Here is a 23,446-nt window from a genome sequence, read left to right on the forward strand (position 1 = left end):
GATGTGGAGATGCCAGCGTTGGACTGGGGTAAACACAGTAAGAAGTTTAACAACACCAGGTTAAAGTCCAACTGGTTTATTTGGTAACAAAAGCCACACAAGCTTTCGGAGCCTTAAGCCCCTTCCTCAGGTGAGTGGGAATTCTGTTCACAAACAGGGCATGTAAAGACACAAACTCAATTTACACGAATAATGGTTGGCATGCGAATACTTACAGCTAATCAAATCTTTAAGATACAAACAATTGTTTGTATCTTAGAGACTTGATTAGTTGTAAGTATTCGCATTCCAACCAATTTTCATGTAAATTGAGTTTGTGTCTTTATATGCCCTGTTTGTGAACAGAATTCCCATTCAGCTGAAGAAGGAGCTTTAGGCTCCGAAAGCTTGTGTGGCTTTTGCTACCAAATAAACCTGTTGGACTTTAACCTGGTGTTGTTAAACTTCTTACTGTGATAACAGTCAGGCAGAGGTAGTGAGAGAAACCATGTAGTCTAATTAGAATTATACTGAATCAACATGTATTTGATTAAGGACAAAATATTGCGGACGCTGGAATCTGAAACAAAAACAGCTTAATGTACAGCACGGAAGCAGGGTCTTCAGCCCAACCCTTCCATGCCGATCAGGTTTCCTAAACAGGATGATACAGACTTGAAATGTTGGTTCTATTCTCTCTTCAGATATGCTGTCAGACCAGCTGAGAATTTCCAGCATTTTCTGTTTATGTTTGGTTAAGTTGTACAGCTCAACTTGTGTTGGCTGGACACGGTGTGTGGGGGGGGGGTGCATTTCTCTGGTGTCGAATTCGCGTAAAAACTGGAGTAAATCACATTGGTTTTTTTTGGCGGGAGTTTCAGAATGTATCTCCCACACTCTGAACTGCAGAGTGCCTCAGCATCAATCCCGCTGAAAATCAGTGGGCGGGGCCTATTCCTGCTGGAGAGGCCGGCAGCATAGCGCTGAGTGTGCCACTGCGCATGCGCCGATCTGCCAGCGCCGAGATTGGCACATGCGCAGTAGCCCCGCAGTGCCGGCCTCCCGCTTGCTGCCAGCTCAATCGCTGGCCAGCCCTGTGACCCCCACATCACTGGTCCTCCCACCCACCCACAGCCCGATCGCTGGCACCCCGAACATGCCCGGGCCAGTCTTGACCTCCCACCCCCCCCTGCTTGGTCCGCCTCAATGTCCACCCCCCGCAGTCCCAATCTCCTGATTTCCCCACCCCCCCCACCTCTCCCCACCCCCCCCACCTCTCCCCACCCCCCCCACCTCCCCCACCCCCCCCACCTCTCCCCACCCCCCCCCCACCTCTCCCCACCCCCCCCCACCTCTCCCCTCCCCCTCTCCCCCTCTCCCCCTCTCCCTGTCCCCCTCTCTCCCCCTCCCCCTCCCCCCTCCCCCTCCCCCCCTCTCCCCCTCCCCCTCCCCCCCTCCCCCCCTCTCCCCTCCCCTCCCCCCCTCTCCCCCTCCCCCTCTCCCCCTCTCCCCCTCCCCCCTCCCCCTCCCCCCTCTCCCCCTCCCCCTCTCTCCCCCTCTCCCTCCCTCTCCCCCTCTCCCCCTCTCCCCCTCCCCTCCCCCTCCGCCTCCCCTCCCCCTCCCCCTCCCCCTCCCCCTCCCCCTCTCCCTCCCCTCTCCCCCTCTCCCCCTCCCCCTCTCCAACACACCTCCCCACCCCCCCCCACCTCTCCCCTCCCCCTCTCCCCCTCTCTCCCCCTCCCCCTCCCCCTCTCCCCCTCTCCCCCTCTCCCCCTCTCCCCCTCTCCCCCTCTCCCCCTCCCCCTCTCCCACACACCTCCCCACCCCCCCCACCTCTCCCCACCCCCCCACCTCTCCCCACCCCCCCACCTCTCCCCACCCCCCCACCTCTCCCCACCCCCCCACCTCTCCCCACCCCCCCACCTCTCCCCACCCCCCCACCTCTCCCCTCCCCCTCTCCCCCTCCCCCTCCCCTCCCCCTCCTCCCCTCCCCCTCTCCCCCTCCCCCTCCTCCCCTCCCCCTCTCCCCCTCCCCCTCTCCCCCTCCCCCTCTCCCCCTCTCACCCTCTCCCCCTCTCCCCCTCTCCCCTCCCCCCCTCTCCCTCTCCCTCTCCCTCCCCCTCTCCCCCTCTCCCCCTCTCCCCCTCTCCCTCTCTCCCTCTCCCCCTCTCTCCCTCTCCCCCTCTCTCCCCCTCCCCCTCCCCCCTCTCCCCCTCCCCCTCTCCCACACACCTCCCCACCCCCCCCCCACCTCTCCCACACACCTCCCCACTCCCACCCCCACCTCTCCCACACACCTCCCCACCCCCACCTCTCCCACACACCTCCCCACCCCCACCTCTCCCACACACCTCCCCACCCCCACCTCTCCCACACACCTCCCCACCCCCACCTCTCCCACACACCTCCCCACCCCCACCTCTCCCACACACCTCCCCACCCCCACCTCTCCCACACACCTCCCCACCCCCACCTCTCCCACACACCTCCCCACCCCCACCTCTCCCACACACCTCCCCACCCCCACCTCTCCCACACACCTCCCCCCACCCCACCCCACCCCACCCCCCACCTCTCCCACACACCTCCCCCCACCCCACGCCCCACCCCACGCCCCTCCCCACGCCCCTCCCCAGTCACTGGGTTCACTGGATAGCACAGCAACAGGAAACCTGTCTCCCCTTAACCAGAGTGTTCTCATCCTATTCACTATCCGTAAGGAAATCTACAAACAATGCAGGAGCCAGGAATACAAGCCCCTCTTCCAACCCTTGGATAAATTGGATTGATAACACACTGTCATGTATGCCTTACTGTTTAAATTGGCATAGAAAGATCCAATGACCCAGGAAATGTGGCAAAAGAAAGACAGGTAGACCTTGGATCACCAACAATTTTATCATTTCTAGCTCAAAACAACAAACAAAGTAAATTTGCCTCCAATTATTTCCCTGCTCTTTATCTTCCTCCCATTGCCGTTGTATTTGGGTATGAAGTGGTTAAGGATTAAGTGGCCTTTCTACTTTGTGTAGAGGCTACATGTCAGATTCCTCCAACATTCCGATCTACTTGTACCGCTCCTGTGTTGTAATGCCTGCAAACATTGACAAATCAACGTTACATAGGATTTCACACTCACAACTTGAAAATAATTGAGAACGAATCCTGGTGTCAGTAGCAGGAGACATTCTCCCCTCTCTCTCCTGAGGTACTGAGGCTTATTGTGGTTATTCTATTGTCTCAACTGAAATCAGCCACCTCGGAACAGACCAGGCTGAACCTGGCACCTTTCTGTGTAGGTCACCACACACACCAGGTAGCTATTGGCCACTGACAGGTGGGCATTGCCTTGGCAATGGGTTTATGAGTTTGAACAGCACCCGGGAGCTAGCTGGAACACGTGAGAGATCGGTCACCACTTGCACATTGATGCAGAATAATGATCCCTCTGCACTTCGACCGAGTTCCCCAATCTCAGAGGAGGCCTACTCCCCCACCCCATCCATTGCTCTTGTGTGAACCTTTTCAATTTCTTAAACAAACCCTCCTTTGGGTCCATACTCTTTATAAATAGCATTAACTCTGTGGAGTCTGCATGTTCTGCCCGTGTCTGCGTGGGTTTCCTCCGGGTGCTCCGGTTTCCGCCTGCACTCCAAAGATGTGTGGGTTAGGCGGATTGGCCATGCTAAATTGCCCCTTTAGTGTCAGGGGGACCAGCAGGGTAAATATGGAGATGTTACAGGGATAGGGTCTGGGTGGGATTGTTGTCGGGCAGGCTTGATGGGCCAAATGGCCTCCTGCTGCACTGTAGGGATTCAATGAGTTCTGTTTTAAAATGCGAGGGCTGATCTTGGGAAAGCAGATGTGACAGCAAGATGTCAAAAACAAAATGACCAGTTAATGTGTCCTTGGTTGGTATTGGTTGAGGGAACAATGTTTAGACAGGGAAGAAGGAAAATTCTCTGCTGTTCAGGGAGTCTTATAGGATCTTCACCATTTACCTGAATAGGTGAACATGGGCTAAGTTGAAATGTCTCAGAAGGAAGGTACGGCACCATATTTGGTAATCAGCAAGTTTTAGGGAACTAATTTTGCACTTCCTGTGTCGTCAGAACCTCCATCCTCTTGCAACAAGATAATGTTGTGAGCAGAAAACAAGCAACTCTGGTGAAACCACAGATCTCCAACATGGCAGCAAGCGTACAGTGTCCTTGCGATCTCCTCTGTCCTGATTCCTCAACCTGTGACTCCACAAGGAATGCAGATCAATCTGCAAGGACAAATTGTAGATCAGGTTCCACCCACAGATCAGAGTTCAGCCTGAACTCAGTCAACCTCGCTTCAGGAGTGATGTGGTCATGTAGATCACGGGGGACTTTGGCGTGGAGTGAGGAAGTATGACGCACGTGCCCTGAAGTCCGACAGTCGAGTCCCTCTGAAGCATTAGTGTGCAAGATAGGGATAAAGAACATGTATGTGTCTCATCAACTCTGGACTATCACAAATAGAGCGGTATATCCCAGTACAAATCACGTATGTTTCTACACTTGCCCTGTGCAGCATAATTTGTGAACTAAATACTGTAACTAATACTAATAGGGTGGCACAGTGACACAGTGGGTTAGCACTGCTGCCTCACAGTGCCAGGGACCCGGATTCGATTCCCGGCTTGGGTCACTGTCTGTGCGGAGTTTGTACATTCTCCCCATGTCTGCGTGGGTTTCCTTTGGGTGCTCCGGTTTCCTCCCACAGTCCAAAAGACGTGCTGGTTAGGTTGATTGGCTATGCTGAATTGTCAGGAAACTAGCAAGGTAAATACATGGGGCTACAGGGTTAGGGGCTGGGTGGAATTGTGGTCGGTGCAGACTCGATGGGCCAAATGGCCTCCTGTTACGCTGCAGGGATTCTTAGATTCTGTGAACTTTAAGGAATAAATTCTGGGGTAGTGGAGATGCCAGTGACAATGTCTCACTTAGTTGAGCAATCAATCCCTCCCAACATCATCCAGTGAATAAAAAGAAACATTTACATTTATATAGCAACTTTTCACAACCTTAGAACATCCCAAAAGCACTCTTTTTAAAATCATAGACTCTGACAGTGCAGAAGGAGGCCATTTGGCCCATCGAGTCTGCACCGACCACAATCCCACCCAGGCCCTAACCCCATAACCCTATGCATTTACCCTAGCTAGCCCCCCTGACACTAATGGGCAATTTAGCATGGCCAATCCACCTCAGTGAACTATTTTACTCCATTCTTAAAGTTACAAAGCCAGTCTCAGAGTGGGCCAGGCAAATCTAAATCCATTCCCCGCTTGCTCCTAAAACCAAATTCAAATTCCAATTGAATCCAATTCATTGCCCCCCACAAGGGAGACAAAACAAGTTCCCAGCCGACAAGATCAGGCATTGCTGTCCCAGCTTGGGCTCGATCTGACGTTTGATCTTGGCCAAAAGGCCGAGAAGCAATAGCAGCCAATGAGCTACTTTTGAAGTGTACACATTGTTGGAGCCAATGAGCACTTGCTAATGAACTTAGCTGTTTAATAAGCTCAGCTCATTAAGTTCGAAGGTAATCTTCCCAGTTTCAAGTGGTTAAAATGAGATTATCTTGGTGATGCGATTCTGCTGACAATTTGACTTGGTTACCCAATGTGCTTTCCTGTTTTCTTTTATAGCTAAATTGGTTATTTTGCTTTTTGGATTTACTACCACATAGAATGGGAATATTGTGGTGCCACGAGCAGATTCATTATCTGTACTTGGTAAGGTGTACCACTCACCCAGTGCGGAGGTGGGTGGGGACGGAGGAGAACCTTCTCGTCAACTTGCTCCTGAGCCTGGCAAAGCGTGCCATCTACAAGTCCAGGCAGGGGGGTCGTCCAACCTGACTGTCTGCCCCTCGACCACGGCTATATCTGGGGCCGGATGTCCCTGGAGAGGGAGCATGCGGTGTCCTGTTAATGCACTGTTAATGCCTTCCGTGTTCATTGGGCACCGCAGGGACTGGAATGCATTATTGCACTCTTCAATCACGTTTTAATTTGATGTTAAATTTCCTTTCCGCTTTGTCTTTTGTTTCAGGCGGTTCCCCTCCTTTTGGGAGCTGTCCATTTTAATTTGACCCCTCGTTAATTTGAGTTACTTTATTTGGTTGAGATTGGTAAGGTGTACCTCTGCATTCTTCCACGAGAGAATCATCACAGGTGTGATGGGGACTCACGGAATGCATTCGCTTGACTTCTACTTGGAGATTGTAACTTGTACTGAGGCACCGGTGCCAGGAGCTAGCCAATACTTCACTCAAGGGTCTGCAGAGGGGAGACCTTCACAAACTAACCCTGATGGCAATGCCTTTTATAGTTTAATAGTAAAATATTCTTACCATTGCCCAATCAGTAGAGAAAGATAGTGAGGGGCACGGTGGCACAGTGGTTAGCACTGCTGCCTCACAGCGCCAGGGACCTGGGTTCGATTCCCGGCTTGGGTCACTGTCTGTGTGGAGTCTGCACGTTCTCCCCGTGTCTGCGTGGGTTTCCTCCGGGTGCTCCGGTTTCCTCCCACAGTCTGAAAGATGTGCTGGTTAGGTGTATTGGCCGTGCTAAATTCTCCCTCGGTGTACCCGAACAGGCACCAGAGTGTGGCAACTAGGGGAATTTCACAGTGACTTCATTGCAGTGTTAATGTAAGCCTATTTGCGACACTAATAAATAAGCAAGAGTTCGGAGACTGCAAAAACTCACTATCTAGTAGCCAGAGGCTGCAACTAACTGTGACAACTGATACAGCAAAGCTGAATTCAAAATGTTGACATAGAAGGTTCACAAGAATGATCCCTGGAATGAAGAGCTTGTCGTATGAGGAACGGTTGAGGACTCTGGGTCTGTACTCGTTGGTGTTTAGAAGGTGAGGGGGAACTTATTGAAACTTACAGAATACTGCGAGGCCTGGATAGAGTGGACATGGAGAGGATGTTTCCACTAGCAGGAAAAACTAGAACCAGAGGGCACAACCTCAGACTAAAGGGACAATCCTTTAAAACAGAGGTGAGGAGGAAATTCTTCAGCCAGAGAGTGGTGAAGAATAAGGTGAAGGATAACTCTAGTTTCCACATTGCTTAAATTCCCCTCGTTGCCCTCTCCACTCATCTCCAACAGCAATTGGTCCACAGAAGGCTGTGGATGCCGGGTCATTGAGTGTCTTTCAGATAGAGATGGATAGGTTCTTGATTAACAAGGGGATCAGGGGTTATGGGGAAAAGGCAGGAGAATGGGGATGAGAAAAGTATCAGCCATGATTGAATGGCGGAGCAGACTCGAAGGGCCGAGTGGCCTCATTCTGCTCCTATGTCTTATGGTCTTATAATGCGACAGAAAAGCTTGACCAGAAATCATGGCAAGAGAAAGTCAGGATTGTGAAAAGGAAATACTTTTACAGGAGATTTTTAATGTCAAATAAATACTTTTCCATTGTTTTCCAGCTGTTTTGGATAATGAACGTCTTACGGCCGAGGAGATGGATGAACGGAGGCGGCAAAATATTGCCTATGAATACCTCTGTCACCTGGAGGAAGCTAAGCGGTAAGTCCCTTTCACAGTGTTCCCCTTAAGGTCCCTTGTTCTTTTGCTGCTGCCCATCGCAGTGACACGAGTTGTTGTATTGGGCTGTGGATGCTCTGGAACTTCACATTATCCTGCTGGACAGATGCTTTTTCAGGGTAGGACAGGAAGCAAGTCATCATTTGAAACAAGAGCTTCTCGGAACAGGAAACATCCACTCGATTCAATTAACCTTTGCTGCATCCTCAGCCCACTTCCCTCATTCCATTTTCACCCCCCCCAAAACCTCCCTTCGGTCCTTTTATACTGTTGCAGGCGGAACATTGAGACACAAGTGGAACCTACTAATCTAATTCTGAAAAGGAAAAGACTGAGTGGTGAGCTGATAGAGCTCTTTTTAAAATTATGAGATCATTTGAGAGGATAGACGTAGAGAATCACAGAAGCCCTACAGTGCAGAAGGATAGTCAAATGCTCTTTCCTAGGATAGAAAAGACAAGTACGAGGGGACATAGGTTTAGGGTGGTTGGGGAAATGTTAAAGGAGATGTGCGAAGCAAGTTTTTTTTTACACAGAGGGTGGTGAATGTCTGGAACGCGCTGCCTGGGGAGGTGGTGGGAGCAAGTATGATTGCGGCATTTAAGGGTCAAGTAGACAGAAGTCTCTATTCTCTAGAATACATGAATAGGATGGGAATGGAAGGATACGGACTCCGTAAGTGCATACGGTTTTAGTTTCGGCAGGCATCATGATTGACGCAGGCTCGGAGGGCCGAAGTTCCTGTGCCGTAGTTTTCTTTGTTCTTTGAGGCCATTCAGCCCATTGAGTCAGCATCGACCGCTATCCCACCCAGGCCCTATCCCCATAACCCTACATATTTACCCCACTAACCCCCTGACACTAAGGGGCAATTTAGCATGGCCGATCCACCTAACCCGCACGCCTTTGGAGTGTGGGAGGAAACCGGAGCACCCGGAGGAAACCCACGCAGACTCGGGAGAACGTGCAGACTCCGCACAGACAGTGACCCATGCTGGGAATCGAACCCGGATCCCTGGCACTGTAAGGCAGCAGTGCTAACCCACTGTGCCACCGTGCCCGCCCCATTGTTCACTTGTCGGGGGGGGAAAGCAAAAGTAAAAATTCTAAATATAAAATAGTCTCTAGTACATTCGATGGGGAGTTCAGGAGGAAGCTTTTTACCCAGAGAGTGGTGAGAATGTGGAACATGCTGCCTAAAAGGAGTGGTTGATCAAATATAGCATCAAAGGGGGAAGCGAGATAAGTGTGTGTGAGAGAGAAGGAAATAGAAGAATACAGCGATACTGTTTGATGAAGAGAGGTGGGAGGCGGATTGTGTGAAGTATAAACACCGACATGAACCTGCTGTGCCAAGTGACCTGTTTTCATACTTTACCTTCATTATGAAAAGGTTACTGGGTTGTGAATAAGTTACAAGGGCAGTGAAGCAAGTCGCACAGACTGCTTTCTGGAGCGAGAAAGGATTGAGGGATATTGGGGGAAAATAGGGAAGTGGGTTAGAGCTGGAAGAGAGAGGACTTTTTAGGCCTAACATTGGCTTCTACCCCAACTGTGTTCTTAATTTGCAGAAACTGAACTTGATTTTGCCTTGTTTGGGACAGATTAGGTTGGCAGCATTGAGTGAGTTTGTGGTGTATGTGTTATTTTCACCCTGTCCCCAACTACCACCCCACCCCCTTCCCCTCCCAGCAGTGACTATTGATTTGATTTGATTCATTATTGTCACATGTCTTAACATACAGTGAAAAGTATTGTTTCTTGCGTGCTATACAGACAAAGCATACCGTTCATAGAGAAGGAAAGGAGAGAGTGCAGAATGTAGTGTTACAGTCATAGCTAGGGTGTAGAGAAAGATCTACTTAATGCGAGGTAGGTCCATTCAAAAGTCTGACAGCAGCAGGGAAGAAGCTGTTCTTGAGTCGGTTGGTACGTGACCTCAGACTTTTGTATCTTTTTCCCGATGGAAGAAGGTGGAAGAGAGAATGTCCGGGGTGCGTGGGCTCCTTGATTATGCTGGCTGCTTTGCCGAGGCAGCGGGAAGTGTAGACAGAGTCAGTGGATGGGAGGCTGGTTTGAGTGATGGACTGGGCTTCGTTCACGACCCTTTGTAGTTTCTTGCGGTCTTGGGTAGAGCAGGAGCCATACCAAACTATTGAAGGATGTGACGTGATTTAATCTGGTGAATGTGATTTTCATCCATGTGCTATTGGTTGTTCCACAGCAGGGATGGGCAAAAAGATGGAAAGTAGGATTGAGATTCCCAGCAACAACATGAATAACAGGGATTTAAGGAACTGTGCAACCTCTTGTGCAATTTATCTAATTTCCCCAGACTTTTCTGTCCCCATTTTCTCCTGAAGGTGCCGTTTTATGGTACGGTCCTCATCTGAGTGCCCATTGTTCACTTAGGAGCCTAGAGCCATGAGTGTCATTGAGCTATTCATAGAATCCCTACAATGCAGAAGGAGGCCATTCGGCCCATCGAGCTGACAACAACCCCACCCAACCTCTATCCCTGTAACCTCACATATTTACCCCAATAATCCCCCTAACCAACACATCTTTGGCCATGCTAAATTGCCCCATCAACCTAACCCACACATCTTTCGGACTGTGGGAGGGAACCGGAGCACCCGGAGGAAACCCACGCAGACACAGGGAGAACGTGCAAACACCACACAGACAGTGACCCGAGGCCGGAATTGAACCCGGGTCCCTGGCGCTGTGAGGCGGCAGTGCTGACCGCTGTGCCACCGTGTCCCCCCCACCATGGGAGCATGGCAGTTCTGCCCTCAACTAATAGCTGCAATTGGTATGCAGAGACCTCGGCTCCCTGCTCCGTGTGCCTCGGATTGGGAGTGGAGTCACAGTTGCCAACTGCGTCTTGCAGGAAGAGGAGATATTCACCCCACAACCCTGCCCTCACAGCACAGCCTGCGCTGCTGATGACAGGAACCCAGTTATTGGTGAAATCGAGTCAGAATCCACCAGGGGTGATTTTAGCAATCCCATGTTTCACCACGTGAACGGCATGTGCGAGACACAGATGTTAGTGCAGTAACCCCTCTCCACGCCACCCAACACAAACACCAGTGTATCCCGCCTGACAGACCACCACTTCCAATTCTGGAGGGGACGCACTTGTTCCGGATCTCCTGCATCACCCAGTTTTTCCTGCTTTGGGTGCAGAGCTCTCATCCGATGAAGAGTTTTGTCTCCCAGCGACCCTGCAAGCTCCTTAAACATCATCAGTTGTCACTGGCAGTTAATGCTTGCTGCAGCCCTTTGGACTGGAAGTATAGTCGAATGTCTGTAACTGATTCAGACCCAAGAAAAACATCTTTACAAAAAAAGAGTTGTGAGGCTGCGGAATTCATTCCAAGATTAATAGTTAAGACTGTAATAGGTGGATGGATGAAGTAATGTGGGAATAGGGCAGCTCGATGTGATTAGGACTGTTTGCTCAGAGTGAGGATTAAATACTAGCACAGTTTACTTGGACCAAAAGGCCTGTTTTGTGTTGTAACTTCTGCTGTAACTGACTGAATGCAGCAGGAAATGATTCAGGTTTTTTTTTACAGAGAATGCAGTGTCATAAACTCTGGCTGTGACACAGCAGCCTCTGCACGGCTCATCTTACTGACATGAGGTGGAACAAAGGCTTGCATTTTAATAGTGCCTTTCTCAACCTCAAGAAGTTGCTAGTTTTTTTGAAATGTATTCACCGTTGTAATGGAGGGAATGTGGCAACCAATTTGTAAACGGCAGGCTCCTGCTAACAGCACTGTGAAAATGTGCAGATAATCTCTCCTTAGTCATCTTTGTTGGTCTTCAAAATGGTGCCATCTTTTACTTTCACCCAAGAGAGCCGACTGGGCCTCGCTTTAATGGCGCATTCATAAGGTGGCATATCTGACAGTGCAGCACTCCCTCAGTACTGACCCTCTGACAGTGCGGCACTCCCTCAGTACTGACCCTCTGACAGTACGGCACTCCCTCAGTACTGACCCTCTGACAGTGCGGCACTCCCTCAGTACTGACCCTCTGACAGTGCGGCACTCCCTCAGCGCTGACCCTCTGACAGTGCGGCACTCCCTCAGCGCTGACCCTCTGACAGTGCGGCACTCCCTCAGCGCTGACCCTCTGACAGTGCGGCACTCCCTCAGCACTGACCCTCTGACAGTGCGGCACTCCCTCAGCGCTGACCCTCTGACTGTGCGGCACTCCCTCAGCGCTGACCCTCTGACAGTGCAGCACTCCCTCAGCACTGACCCTCTGACAGTGCGGCACTCCCTCAGCACTGACCCTCTGACTGTGCGGCACTCCCTCAGCACTGACCCTCTGACTGTGCGGCACTCCCTCAGGGAGTGTCTGGGTTTTGTGGTCATATTTCTGGAGTGGGACTTGAACCCACGATTTTCTGACTGAGAGGTGAGTGTTAGCCACTGAGCCAAGACTGAAGCAATGTGCACTGTGCTGTTCCCCTGGCAATATCTGAGGAAGGAAGTGTTCCTGCATTTACTTCAGAGATACTGTCCCTCGTCCAGGATAACATTCCTTCTGCCAGCTGTTATTGTTGCATTGCATGTTTGTACCGGATTGAACGAGAGCATTTTTCAGACGTGATATCCTTCATCAAACTTTTAATGAGTTGTTTAAAGTCACCTGCAGTTAGTGCTGCTTTTAACACACATTGGCTGTGGATTCTTGCTTTGAGTTTCGAGCTGTTACCATGGGAATCAATTTGTAGCTGACGCCCTGTGGGTCTGTCCTGCTTAGAAAGTTTGCGTTTAAGCAATGATTTATTGCAAGTTTCAGTCACGGTCCAAAGCACCTAACATTTAACATAACCTTATTGCAGGGTGACCAATGTTACGCAGGCAAAGAGATGACATAATCAGTAATGAGATTGAATCTGTTTTTATTTAGCCAGTCACAACATGAGGGAGTTGGTGGATGGGTGGGATTTATTGCCCATCTCTAATAGTCCTCAAACTTCAGCCACTGCAGCCCATGTCATGTAGGTACATCCACAGTGCTGTTAGAGAGCGGGGGGGTTTTGAGCCAGCGACAGTGAAGGAACAGCGATACATTTCCAAGTCAGAATTGTGGGTGATTTGGAGGGGAACTTGCAGATGCTGATGTCCCCATGTGTCTGCTGCCCTTGTCCTTCCAGACGGTGGAGGTCACAGATTTGGTGCTGTTGAAGGAGCCTTGGTGCATTGCGGCAGTGCATCTTGTGGATGGGCACACACGGCTGCCACTGTGCACATGTGGTGGAGAGGGTGAATATCTAAGTTGGCGGATGGGAGAGCCAATCAAGCGGGCTGCTGGATGGTGTCGAGCTTCTTGGCATCGCATTGTGTTCTCACCTAAAGTTCCCTCCCTCACTTGGCAGCCAGAGTCATTGGATAACAATCTGCAGCTGGAACCAAAGTTAATTCGGCAGATTTTTGGTTGACAAAGGAGTTGAGGGTCATGGGGGCAGACTCGAAAGTGGCAGCCATGACCTTGTTCAACGGCGGAGCAAGATCGAGGGGCTGAATGGCCGACTCCTGCTCCCATTTCTTACGTTGTGTTGAGTGCTGATTTCCACATCTCCAGACCAGCCTCGACTCCCTGACCACTGCCCATAACCCTGATCAGCTAATTCCAATGTTTTGTGTGTGGGAGGGTAGGCTACATGGGCCAGTGTGACTCTGTGTTTCCCCAGTGAATCACTGAGTACTGACTAATGCCGCTCATTGTGGGGACTGTATAGCAACAACTTACATTTTATACAGCACCTTCAACATAGCAACATAAACCAAACTGCTTCACAGGATAATTATTAGACAAACGTGGATACTCAGCCACATGAAATACTAGGAAAGTTGACCAAAAGCTTGGTCAAAGTGATGTCTTAAAGAGCATCTTAAAGGAGGACAGAGAGGTGTAGGATTATGCCAGTGCCCCGCACCTTCTAAATTTTGGAAATTGGTGCTGTCCCAGGCATATTGTAGCGAACGGTAGCAATGTATTCATTATAGATTCCCTATGGTACAGAAGGAGGCCATTCAGCCCATCGCGTGTGCACCGACCACAATCCCACCCAGGTCCAATTCCTGTAACCCCACATATTTACCCTGCTAATCCCCCTAACGCTAGGGCCAATTTAGCACGGCCAATCCACCTAACCCGCACATCTTTGGACTGTGGGAGGAAACCGGAGCACCCGGAGGAAACCCACACGGGGAGAACGTGCAGACTCTGCACAGACAGTGACCCAAGCCGGGAATCGAACCCAGGTCCCTGGCGCAGTGAGGCAGCAGCGCTAACCGCTGTGCCACCCCACAGCTCTAATAATGCTGAGGCCTGGATTAATGATCCAGAGACCTGAGTTCAAATCTCACTGTCAGCTCCAGAACTTGCAATCAGTTAATCAAACAAGTCTGGAATAAAAAGCTAGTCTCAGAATTGGTGACCTTTAAAAACCCATGTGATTCACTAATGCAATTTGGGGAAGGAAATCTGCTGTCCTTAGCTGGTCTGGTCATTATGCGACTCCAGACCTACGGTAATCATAGAATCCCTACAGTGCAGAAGCTCATTGACACTCTCCAACAGGATATCTTACCAGGCCCTCCCTCCCTATTTCATAACTCCACACATTTACCATGGCTCCTCCAGCTAACTTACGTACTTTGGGACACTAAGGGGCAATTTAGCATGGCCAATTCACCTAACCCGCACATCTTTGGACTGTGGGAGGAAACCGGAGCACCCGGAGGAAACCCACGCAGACACGGGAAGGACGTGCAAACTCCACAAAAAAGAGTCACCCAAAGCCGGAATTGAACCCAGGTCCCTGGCACTGTGAAAAAGTAAAAGTTTATTTATTAGTGTCACAAAGTAGGCTTACATGAACACTGCAATGAAGTTACTGTGAAAATCCCCTAGTCGCCACACTCCGGCGCCTGTTCGGGTACACTGAGGGAGAATTTAGCACGGCCAATGCACCCTAACCAGCACGTCTTTCAGACTGTGGGAGGAAACCGGAGCACCCGGAGGAAACCCACGCAGACACGGGGAGAACGTGCAGACTCCACACAGACAGTCACCCAAGGCTGGAATTGAACCCGGGTCCCTGGCGCTGTGAGGCAGCAGTGCTAACTCACTGTGCCACCATAATGTGGTTCTCTCTTCATTGCCCTCTGATATAACCTGAGAAGCCACTCAGTTAAGCGTCAGTAGGGATGGACAATAAGTGCTGGCCTTGCCAGTTACACCTAGAACCTGTGCATGATTGGAAAAAAACTCCCAGTTGTTTTACACGTCGTCGGTGATTCTGGGGCAGGGTGGGGCTTATGGCTCAATTAGGTTTCAAGTTCCTCAGTCAGCCCTCTGGTCATGTGCTTTGCACTGGTTTCACAAGATCACTGAGTCTTAGAATCAGCAAAAATCCAAACCAACCCAATGCACTGATAATATAAAATAAAGATTAAAACCAACTGCTGGCTCATTTATTAAGTGAGGCATAAATCAGGCACTCGCTTTAGAGATGCTAACTTTTCCTTTTTTATTTTGTTCTCAAATTAGATAGGATGTTCATAAACAGGCCATTCGGCCCAACAAGTCCATGCTAGTGTTTATGCTCGTTTTGAGCCTCCTCCCGTCTTTATCAGCTAAATCGCGGTGGCACAGTGGTTAACACTGCTGCCTCGCAGCGCCAGGGACCCGGGTTCGATTCCCAGCTTGGGTCACTGTCTGTGTGGAGTCTGCACGTTCTCCCCGTGTCTGCGTGGGTTTCCTCCGGGTGCTCCGGTTTCCTCCCACAGTCCGAAAGACGTGCTGGTTAGGGTGCATTGGCCGTGCTAAATTCTCCCTCAGTGTACCCGAACAGGTGCCGGAGTGTGGCAACTAGGGGATTTTCACGATAACTTCATTGCAGTGTTAATGTAAGCCGACTTGTAACAATCGTAAATAAACTTTTAAAATCTTTTATCATCATAACTGTCTATACTCTTTGACAACCTTCATTTGCCCAGCCTCCCTATCTATACTGTTCTCCCAAATCCCTGGTGGATTTCCTGATGACTATCTTAATTGGATCCAGTTATGTTATTTTTATAATTTACACCTTAGGTTTATAATCCTTTCTCACTCCTTCTCTCCTTGGTATACTTTCACTATCTCTCTCTCTCCCTTGCCTTCATTGCCCTGCCTGTATTGTGAATGAATCTTGCTTCTCCCTTGTCTCACTCACACAGTCTAAGCCCTCATCTTCCCCTTGCTCAATCACCCCCTCCCCGTCCTTTACTACCCCACCTCAGCACTCTTTTTTCTTTTTCCCCGCAGCCCCCCTCGTGAGTGAGGCAGCCTATCCCACCAACACTGGCCTTTAAGCTTTCAGTACCATTGCAGTTGTTGGGCCTGTAGTCCATGACAATTCACTCCAGCAGCAGTTTGCCCCACCCTTCAACCTCAGATCAAACTAGTTTCTCATCCCCTTTCTGCCGCCAGAAATAGTAACCAGATTGTGTCACCCATGAAGCTAATCTTTGACCATCAGTGGGCCATGTCACCCAGGCTCCCCAATGCAGAACGACTTCCCCCTTTATTTCCTATTACCGAGGCAGAATCTCTCTCCGTGGCCTATTAGTGTTTTCCATTTATAAAAAGCACCTCAAAGATTCTATTTCACTACCGGCTGTTGCTCAACAGGCAACATCCTCGCCGTTCGTCAAAATGTCATCGGTTCAAGTCCCACCCCTGAGGTTAGAGCACAGAATCCAAGTGCCATTCAGAAGTAGTGCCGCACTGTCAGAGGGTCAGTGCTGATGGAGTGCTGCACTGTCAGAGGGTCAATACTGAGTGAGTGCCGCACTGTCAGAGGGTCAGTGCTGAGGGAGCGCCGCACTGTCAGAGGGTCAGTGCTGAGGGAGTGCTGCACTGTCAGAGGGTCAGTACTGAGTGAGTGCCGCACTGTCAGAGGGTCAGTACTGAGGGAGTGCCGCACTGTCAGAGGGTCAGTACTGAGGGAGTGCCGCACTGTCAGAGGGTCAGTACTGAGGGAGTGCCGCACTGTCGGGGGGTGTGTACTGATCGATTCTACTGGTGCATTATTGAAAGATAAAGTTTATTTTTTAGTCACAAGTAAGGCTGCAATGAAGTTCCTGTGAAATTCCCCTAACATAGAAACATAGAAAAACTACAGCACAAAACAGGCCCTTCGGCCCCGCAAGTTGTGCCGAACATATCCCTACCTTTTAGGCCTACCTATAACCCTCCATCCTATTAAGTCCCATGTACTCATCCAGGAGTCTCTTAAAAGACCCTATTGAGTTTGCCTCCACCACACTGACGGCAGCCGATTCCACTCGCCCACCACCCTCTGTGTGAAAAACTTCCCCCTAACATTTCCCCTGTACCTACCCCCCAGCACCTTAAACCTGTGTCCTCTCGTAGCAGCCATTTCCACCCTGGGAAAAAGCCTCTGAGAGTCCACCCGATCTACGCCTCTCAACATCTTACACACCTCTATTAGGTCTCCTCTCATCCTACGTCTCTCCAAGGAGAAAAGACCGAGCTCCCTCAGCCTATCCTCATAAGGCGTGCCACTCAATCCAGGCAACATCCTTGTAAATCTCCTCTGCACCCTTTCAATCTTTTCCACATCCAAGTGCTTTATGAGCACAAATTGGTTGCTGTATTTCCTACATTACAGCAGTGACAACACTCCAGAAAGTACGATATCCAGAATTGTTTGTCATGCGTTTAGTGAAGCTCATCATGTGGTCAGCTCCCGGTCCACCTGAGCCAAACTCTGATCCTAGTCCTTCTTTGCTTCTGTCCCACCAGAATGATTGGGTGTGGTTGTCTAGTCTCACTGTGACACTGAGCCTTACATGTGGTGTGTGATGGCTGCTGCAACGCTGATTCAGTCTGGGAGGTTGGGTGTGACCTCGGGTTTACCAGGGTACGTGTGCGCACACACAGCTGCGGTATATTCAGGATTGCTGTTGCCAACACTGACTTGGAGGCAGCCCTGAGCAGGGTGTTCGTGATTCCCCACACAGCCAAATAGTTTGCAGATGGTTGCTCCCTGGGGCCTGTTTATTTCCGATTCACTGCGAGTGAGAGGACCAGGGGACACGGCTCATTCTCCGTACACAGATTGCACAGAATCATTTCTGCAGATGTTCTGGAGAGACCGGAAGTGTAATGAAATCTTGTCAAGGTCTCTGAGTGAAATGCAGGCAGACCCTGAGATGAACTGTCAGAGGTTCGGATTCATTGTGAAACATAGTCTCACCCACATCGCACCTCTTTCCACCAGCTATTGCTGTGTCCTGGAGGGTGGAGGACTGAGAGACAGGAGCCTGAGGCAGCTATACATGCACACTCCCCCTCAGCTAGACAGCCTCTGGGACCTCGCCCTCAGAACTGTGTGTGAAACCTGATTTCTTTCTCTAATTTTGGACAGAGAACCCTACGTTGTCTCATGATTTACCTTTATTGCACTCCCCCAGGGTGGCACAGTGGTTAGCACTGCTGCCTCACAGCGCCAGGGACCCGGGTTCGATTCCCGGCTTGGGTCACTGTCTGTGTGGAGTCTACACTTTCTCCCCGTGCCTGCGTGGGTTTCCTCCGGGTGCTCCGGTTTCAAAGAGCAAAGAAAATTACAGCACAGGAACAGGCCCTTTGGCCTTCCAAACCTGCACCGACCATGCTGCCCGTCTGAACTAAAACCCCCTTCCCTTCCGGGGACCATATCCCTCCATTCCCATCCTTTTCATGTATTTGTCCAGATGCCTCTTAAAACTTACTATCATACCTGCTTCCACTGCCTCCCCCGGCAGCGAGTTCCAGGCACCCACCACCCTCTGTGTAAAAAAACTTGCCTCGTACATCTCCTTTAAACCTTGCCCCTCGCACCTTAAACCTGTGCCACCTAGTAATCGACTCTTCCACCCTGGGAAAAAGCTTCTGACTATCCTTTCCTCAGTATCATGATGTGGAGATGCCGGCGTTGGACTGGGGTAAACACAGTAAGAAGTTTAACAACACCAGGCTAAAGTCCAACAGGTTTATTTGGTCGCAAAAGCCACACAAGCTTTCGGAGCCTTAAGCCCCTTCTTCAGGTGAGTGGGAATTCTGTTCACAAACAGGGCATATAAAGACACAAACTCAATTTACAGAATAATGGTTGGAATGTGAATACTTACAACTAATCAAGTCTTTAAGATACAAACAATGTGAGTGGAGAGAGCATCAAGACAGGCTAAAGAGATGTGTATTGTCTCCAGACAGGACAGCCAGTGAGACTCTGCAGGTCCAGGCAAGCTGTGGGGATTCTAGATAATGTGACATGAATCCAATATCCCAGTTGAGGCCGTCCTCGTGTGTGCGGAACTTAGCTATCAGTTTCTGCTCAGCGACTCTGCGCCGTCGTGTGTCGTGAAGGCCACCTTGGAGAACGCTTACCCGAATATCAGAGGCCGAATGCCCGTGACCGCTGAGGTGCTCTCCAACAGGAAGAGAACAGTCTTGCCTGTTGATTGTCGAGTGGTGTTCATTCATCTGTTGTCACAGCGTCTGCATGGTTTCCCCAATGTACCATGCCGCGGGACATCCTTTCCTGCAGCGTATCAGGTAGACAACGTTGGCCGAGTTGCAAGAGTATGTACTGTGTACCTGGCCACGGGCACGGGCATTCGGCCTCTGATATTCGGGTAAGCGTTCTCCAAGGCGGCCTTCATGACACATGATGGCGCAGAGTCGCTGAGCAGAAACTGATAGCCAAGTTCCGCACACATGAGGACGGCCTCAACCGGGATATTGGGTTCATGTCACACTATCTGTAATCCCCACAGCTTGCCTGGACCTGCAGAGTCTCACTGGCTGTCCTGTGTGGAGACAATACACATCTGTTTAGCCTGTCTTGATGTTCTCTCCACTCACATTGTTTGTATCTTAAAGACTTGATTAGCTGTAAGTATTCGCATTCCAACCATTATTCTGTAAATTGAGTTTGTGTCTTTATATGCCCTGTTTGTGAACAGAATTCCCACTCACCTGAGGAATGGGCTTAAGGCTCCGAAAGCTTGTGGCTTTTGCTACCAAATAAACCTGTTGGACTTGAACCTGGTGTTGTTAAACTTCTTACTATCCTTTCCTCCCACAGTCCGAAAGACGTGCTGGTTAGGGTGCATTGGCCGTGCTAAATTCTTGCTCAGTGAACCCGAACAGGCGCCGGAGTGTGGCGACTAGGGCATTTTTACAGTTACTTCATTGCAGTGTTAAGTAAGGCTAAGAAATAAACTTTACTTTAAACTCTGCGAGGGGTTGATGCAGGGGAAGGTGTTAAAAATCCAAGTGTCCCCACTTGCTGCCTCCCTGACGCTGTTCCTGTACGTCTGCTGGAGCTCTGAACTGGATTTCCATTCAACAAAATAAACCCAATATCTCGCACAGAGATTTCTATTTCAATTCCATAACAGTGTGAGAGTCTTTTATTTTGGACAAAGAACCATATTTATTGGAGCAGTTAGTTCCATTCTGCTCGAGCAGCGTTCCTTTCCAGTGAGTGTTCCTGAAACTGGCCAAGAATATCTCGACCTCTGAGGCTGTGTCCCGTGGCAAACAGTTTAGTTCATGCCACAGAATTGATTTATTTTCCCCATTCTCTCTCTCTCTCGCTCTCCCTCTCTCACTCTGTTTATGTGTGTGTGTCTCTCTCTCTTACTCTCTTCCCCACCCCCCTCATCTTGCTGGCCCCCAGGGTAACGCAGGGCGGTTAGATCCGTGGAAGGACAAGAATTGCAGAAAGTTGGGATGCCGAATTGCCCCTTGGTGTTTAAAGATGTGTAGGTTCGGTGGATTGGCCATGTTAAATTTGCGGGGCTACAGGGTTGGCTTGTGGGGTGGAGAAGGGGGAGGTGTGGCGGGGGGGGCGGGGGCTGTCGGTGCAGACTCGATGGGCTGAATGGCCTGCTTCCGCACTGTATTGATTCAATGGTTGAGTAGAGACAGCTGTTTGTTAAACTGGAACAAGGAGGAGAGACGCTCGCTCTGTGGAAGATTAAAAGGAAGTGGTTGCTTATTTAGCAAAAGCACCATTGGGCAGCAAGTGAGGAAATCCCTCCTCCTGAGAAGGGAAATGCGATTATGAAACGGATTCTGAAATGTTGTATATGAGCTGGGAGCTTTCAGGAGTCTGTGGGGATCTGAAGGGAGGGCCAGCCCAGCTGTCAGCCTGGAGAATCCAACCATCGGCAGCACAATGAGCAGCTGCTGAAAGATTTAATTTTGTTTAATTGTTTAATTATAAATGAAGTTGGAATTCTCATTCTTCTTGTCAAACACTTCCATTGGCTCTCCCCTCCCTATCTCTGTAACCTCCTCCAACCCCGACACCCCTCCCTATCTCTGTAACCTCCTCCAGCCCCTACACCCCTCCCTACCTCTGTAACTTCCTCCAACCCCTACACTCCCTCCCTACCTCTGTAACCTCCTCCAACCCCGACACCCCTCCCTATCTCTGTAACCTCCTTCAACCCCTACACCCCTCCCTATCTCTGTAACCTCCTCCAGCCCCTACACCCCTCCCTATCTCTGTAACCTCCTCCAACCCCTACACTCCCTCCCTATCTCTGTAACCTCCAACCCCGACAACCCTTCCTATCTCTGTAACCTCCTCCAACCCCTACACCCCTCCCTATCTCTGTAACCTCCAACCCCTACACCCCTCCCTATCTCTGTAACCTCCAACCCCGACAACCCTTCCTATCTCTGTAACCTCCTCCAACCCCTACACTCCCAACCTATCTCTGTAACCTCCAACCCCTACACCCCTCCCTATCTCTGTAACCTCCAACCCCTACACCCCTCCCTATCTCTGTAACCTCCAACCCCGACAACCCTTCCTATCTCTGTAACCTCCTCCAACCCCTACAACCCTCCCTATCTCTGTAACCTCCTCCAACCTGGATAGTCACATGAGCAGTCTGGGAATGGAGGGATACAAACGAATGGTCGAGTTGGACCAAAGAGCGGCACAGGCTTGGAGGGACGAAGGGCCTGTTTCCTGTGCTGTACTGTTCTTTTGTTCTTTGTTCTTAACCCCTACAACACCTCCCTATCTCTGTAACCTCCAATCCCTGCAATCCTCCCTATCTCTGTAACCTCCTCCAACCCCTACAACCCTCCCTATCTCTGTAACCTCCTCCAACCCCTACACTCCCTCCCTATCTCTGTAACCTCCTCCAACCCCTACACCCCTCCCTATCTCTGTAACCTCCAACCCCTACAACCCTCCCTATCTCTGTAACCTCCAACCCCTCCACCCCTCCCTATCTCTGTAACCTCCAACCCCCACAACCCTCCCTATCTGTGTAAGCTCCTCCAGCCCCTACACCCCTCCCTATCTCTGTACCTCCTCCAAACCCTACCCCTCCCTATCTCAGTAACCTCATCCAACCCCTACACCCCTCCCTATCTCCGTAACCTCCTCCAGCTCCCTACAACCCTCCCTATCTCCGTAACCTCCTCCAGCCCCTATAACCCTCCCTATCTCTGTAACCTCCTCCAACCTGGATAGTCACATGAGCAGTCTGGGAATGGAGGGATTCAAATGAATGGTCTAGTTGGACCAATGAGCGGCACAGGCTTGGAGGGCCGAAGGGCCTGTTTCCTGTGCTGTACTGTTCTTTTGTTCTTTGTTCTTAACCCCGACAACACCTCCCTATCTCTGTAACCTCCAATCCCTGCAATCCTCCCTATCTCTGTAACCTCCTCCAACCCCTACACCCCCTCCCTATCTCTGTAACCTCCAACCCCTACACCCCTCCCTATCTCTGTAACCTCCAACCTCCACAATCCTCCCTATCTGTAACCTCCTCCAACCCCTACACCCCCTCCCTATCTCTGTAACCTCCTCCAAACCCTACATCTCTCCCTATCTCTGTACCTCCTCCAAGCCCTACCCCTCCCTATCTCAGTAACCTCATCCAACCCCTACACCCCTTCCTATCTCTGTAACCTCCTCCAGCCCCTACAACCCTCCCTATCTCTGTAACCTCCACCAACCCCTACAACCCTCCCTATCTCCTTAACCTCCTCCAGTTCCCTACAACCCTCCCTATCTCCGTAACCTCCTCCAGCCCCCTACAACCCTCCCTATCTCCGTAACCAACTCCAGCCCCCCATAACCCTCCCTATCTCCGTAACCTCCTCCAGCTCCCTAACACCCTCCCTATCTCCGTAACCTCCTACAACCCTCCCTATCTCTGTAACCTCCGCCAACCCCTACAACCCTCCCTATCTCCGTAGCCTCCTCCAGCCCCCTACAACCCTCCCTATCTCCGTAACCAACTCCAGCCCCCTTTTACCCTCCCTATCTCCGTAACCTCCTCCAGCCCCTATAACCCTCCCTATCTCCGTAACCAACTCCAGCCCGCTACATCCCTCCCTATCTCTGTGATCTCCTCCAGCCCCAGAATCCTTCATCTCTACATTCCTCCAATTCTCTTCTCTTGCCCATCCTTGATTTAAATCACTCCACCTGTACCTTCAGGTGCCTGGATCCGAAGCTCTCTCTCCGCCTCTCTCCTTTTAAGAGGCCCCTTAACACTGACCTCCCGGATCAAGCTTTCGGTCACCTGTCCTGATATCACAGGCAGCTCAGTGTCAAATTGCCTTTGATAATCATTCCTGTGAAGCTCCTCGAGCTGTTTGACTGTGTTAAAGGCGCTATATAAATGCGGGTTGTTGCCTATCACAGAGCGGTGTGAGATTTCACTGTCTGATATTTACAGCTTTGGTGGTGGTTTACGAATCACATGGAGTGTGGGTGGATCCTGAGCAGCTGGGGAACCTCCCTGT

General features: G+C 50.6%; 1 protein-coding gene across 1 annotated transcript in view; it reads left to right on the top strand.

Annotated features, from left to right (window-relative positions):
• Positions 1-7,466: 7,466 nt before the first annotated feature.
• LOC144488498 (ras GTPase-activating-like protein IQGAP1) overlaps positions 7,467-23,446 on the top strand; it is a gene marked incomplete at its 3' end in the record, with an annotated part of 75,144 nt that continues 59,164 nt past the window's right edge. The window contains exon 1 of the mRNA XM_078206547.1: positions 7,467-7,561. Within this exon, the coding sequence (XP_078062673.1) occupies positions 7,497-7,561 (65 nt within the window). The remainder of the gene's footprint in view (positions 7,562-23,446) is intronic.

The sequence above is a fragment of the Mustelus asterias genome, unplaced genomic scaffold, assembly GCF_964213995.1.
Source record: "Mustelus asterias unplaced genomic scaffold, sMusAst1.hap1.1 HAP1_SCAFFOLD_1610, whole genome shotgun sequence".
Lineage (NCBI taxonomy): Eukaryota > Metazoa > Chordata > Chondrichthyes > Carcharhiniformes > Triakidae > Mustelus > Mustelus asterias.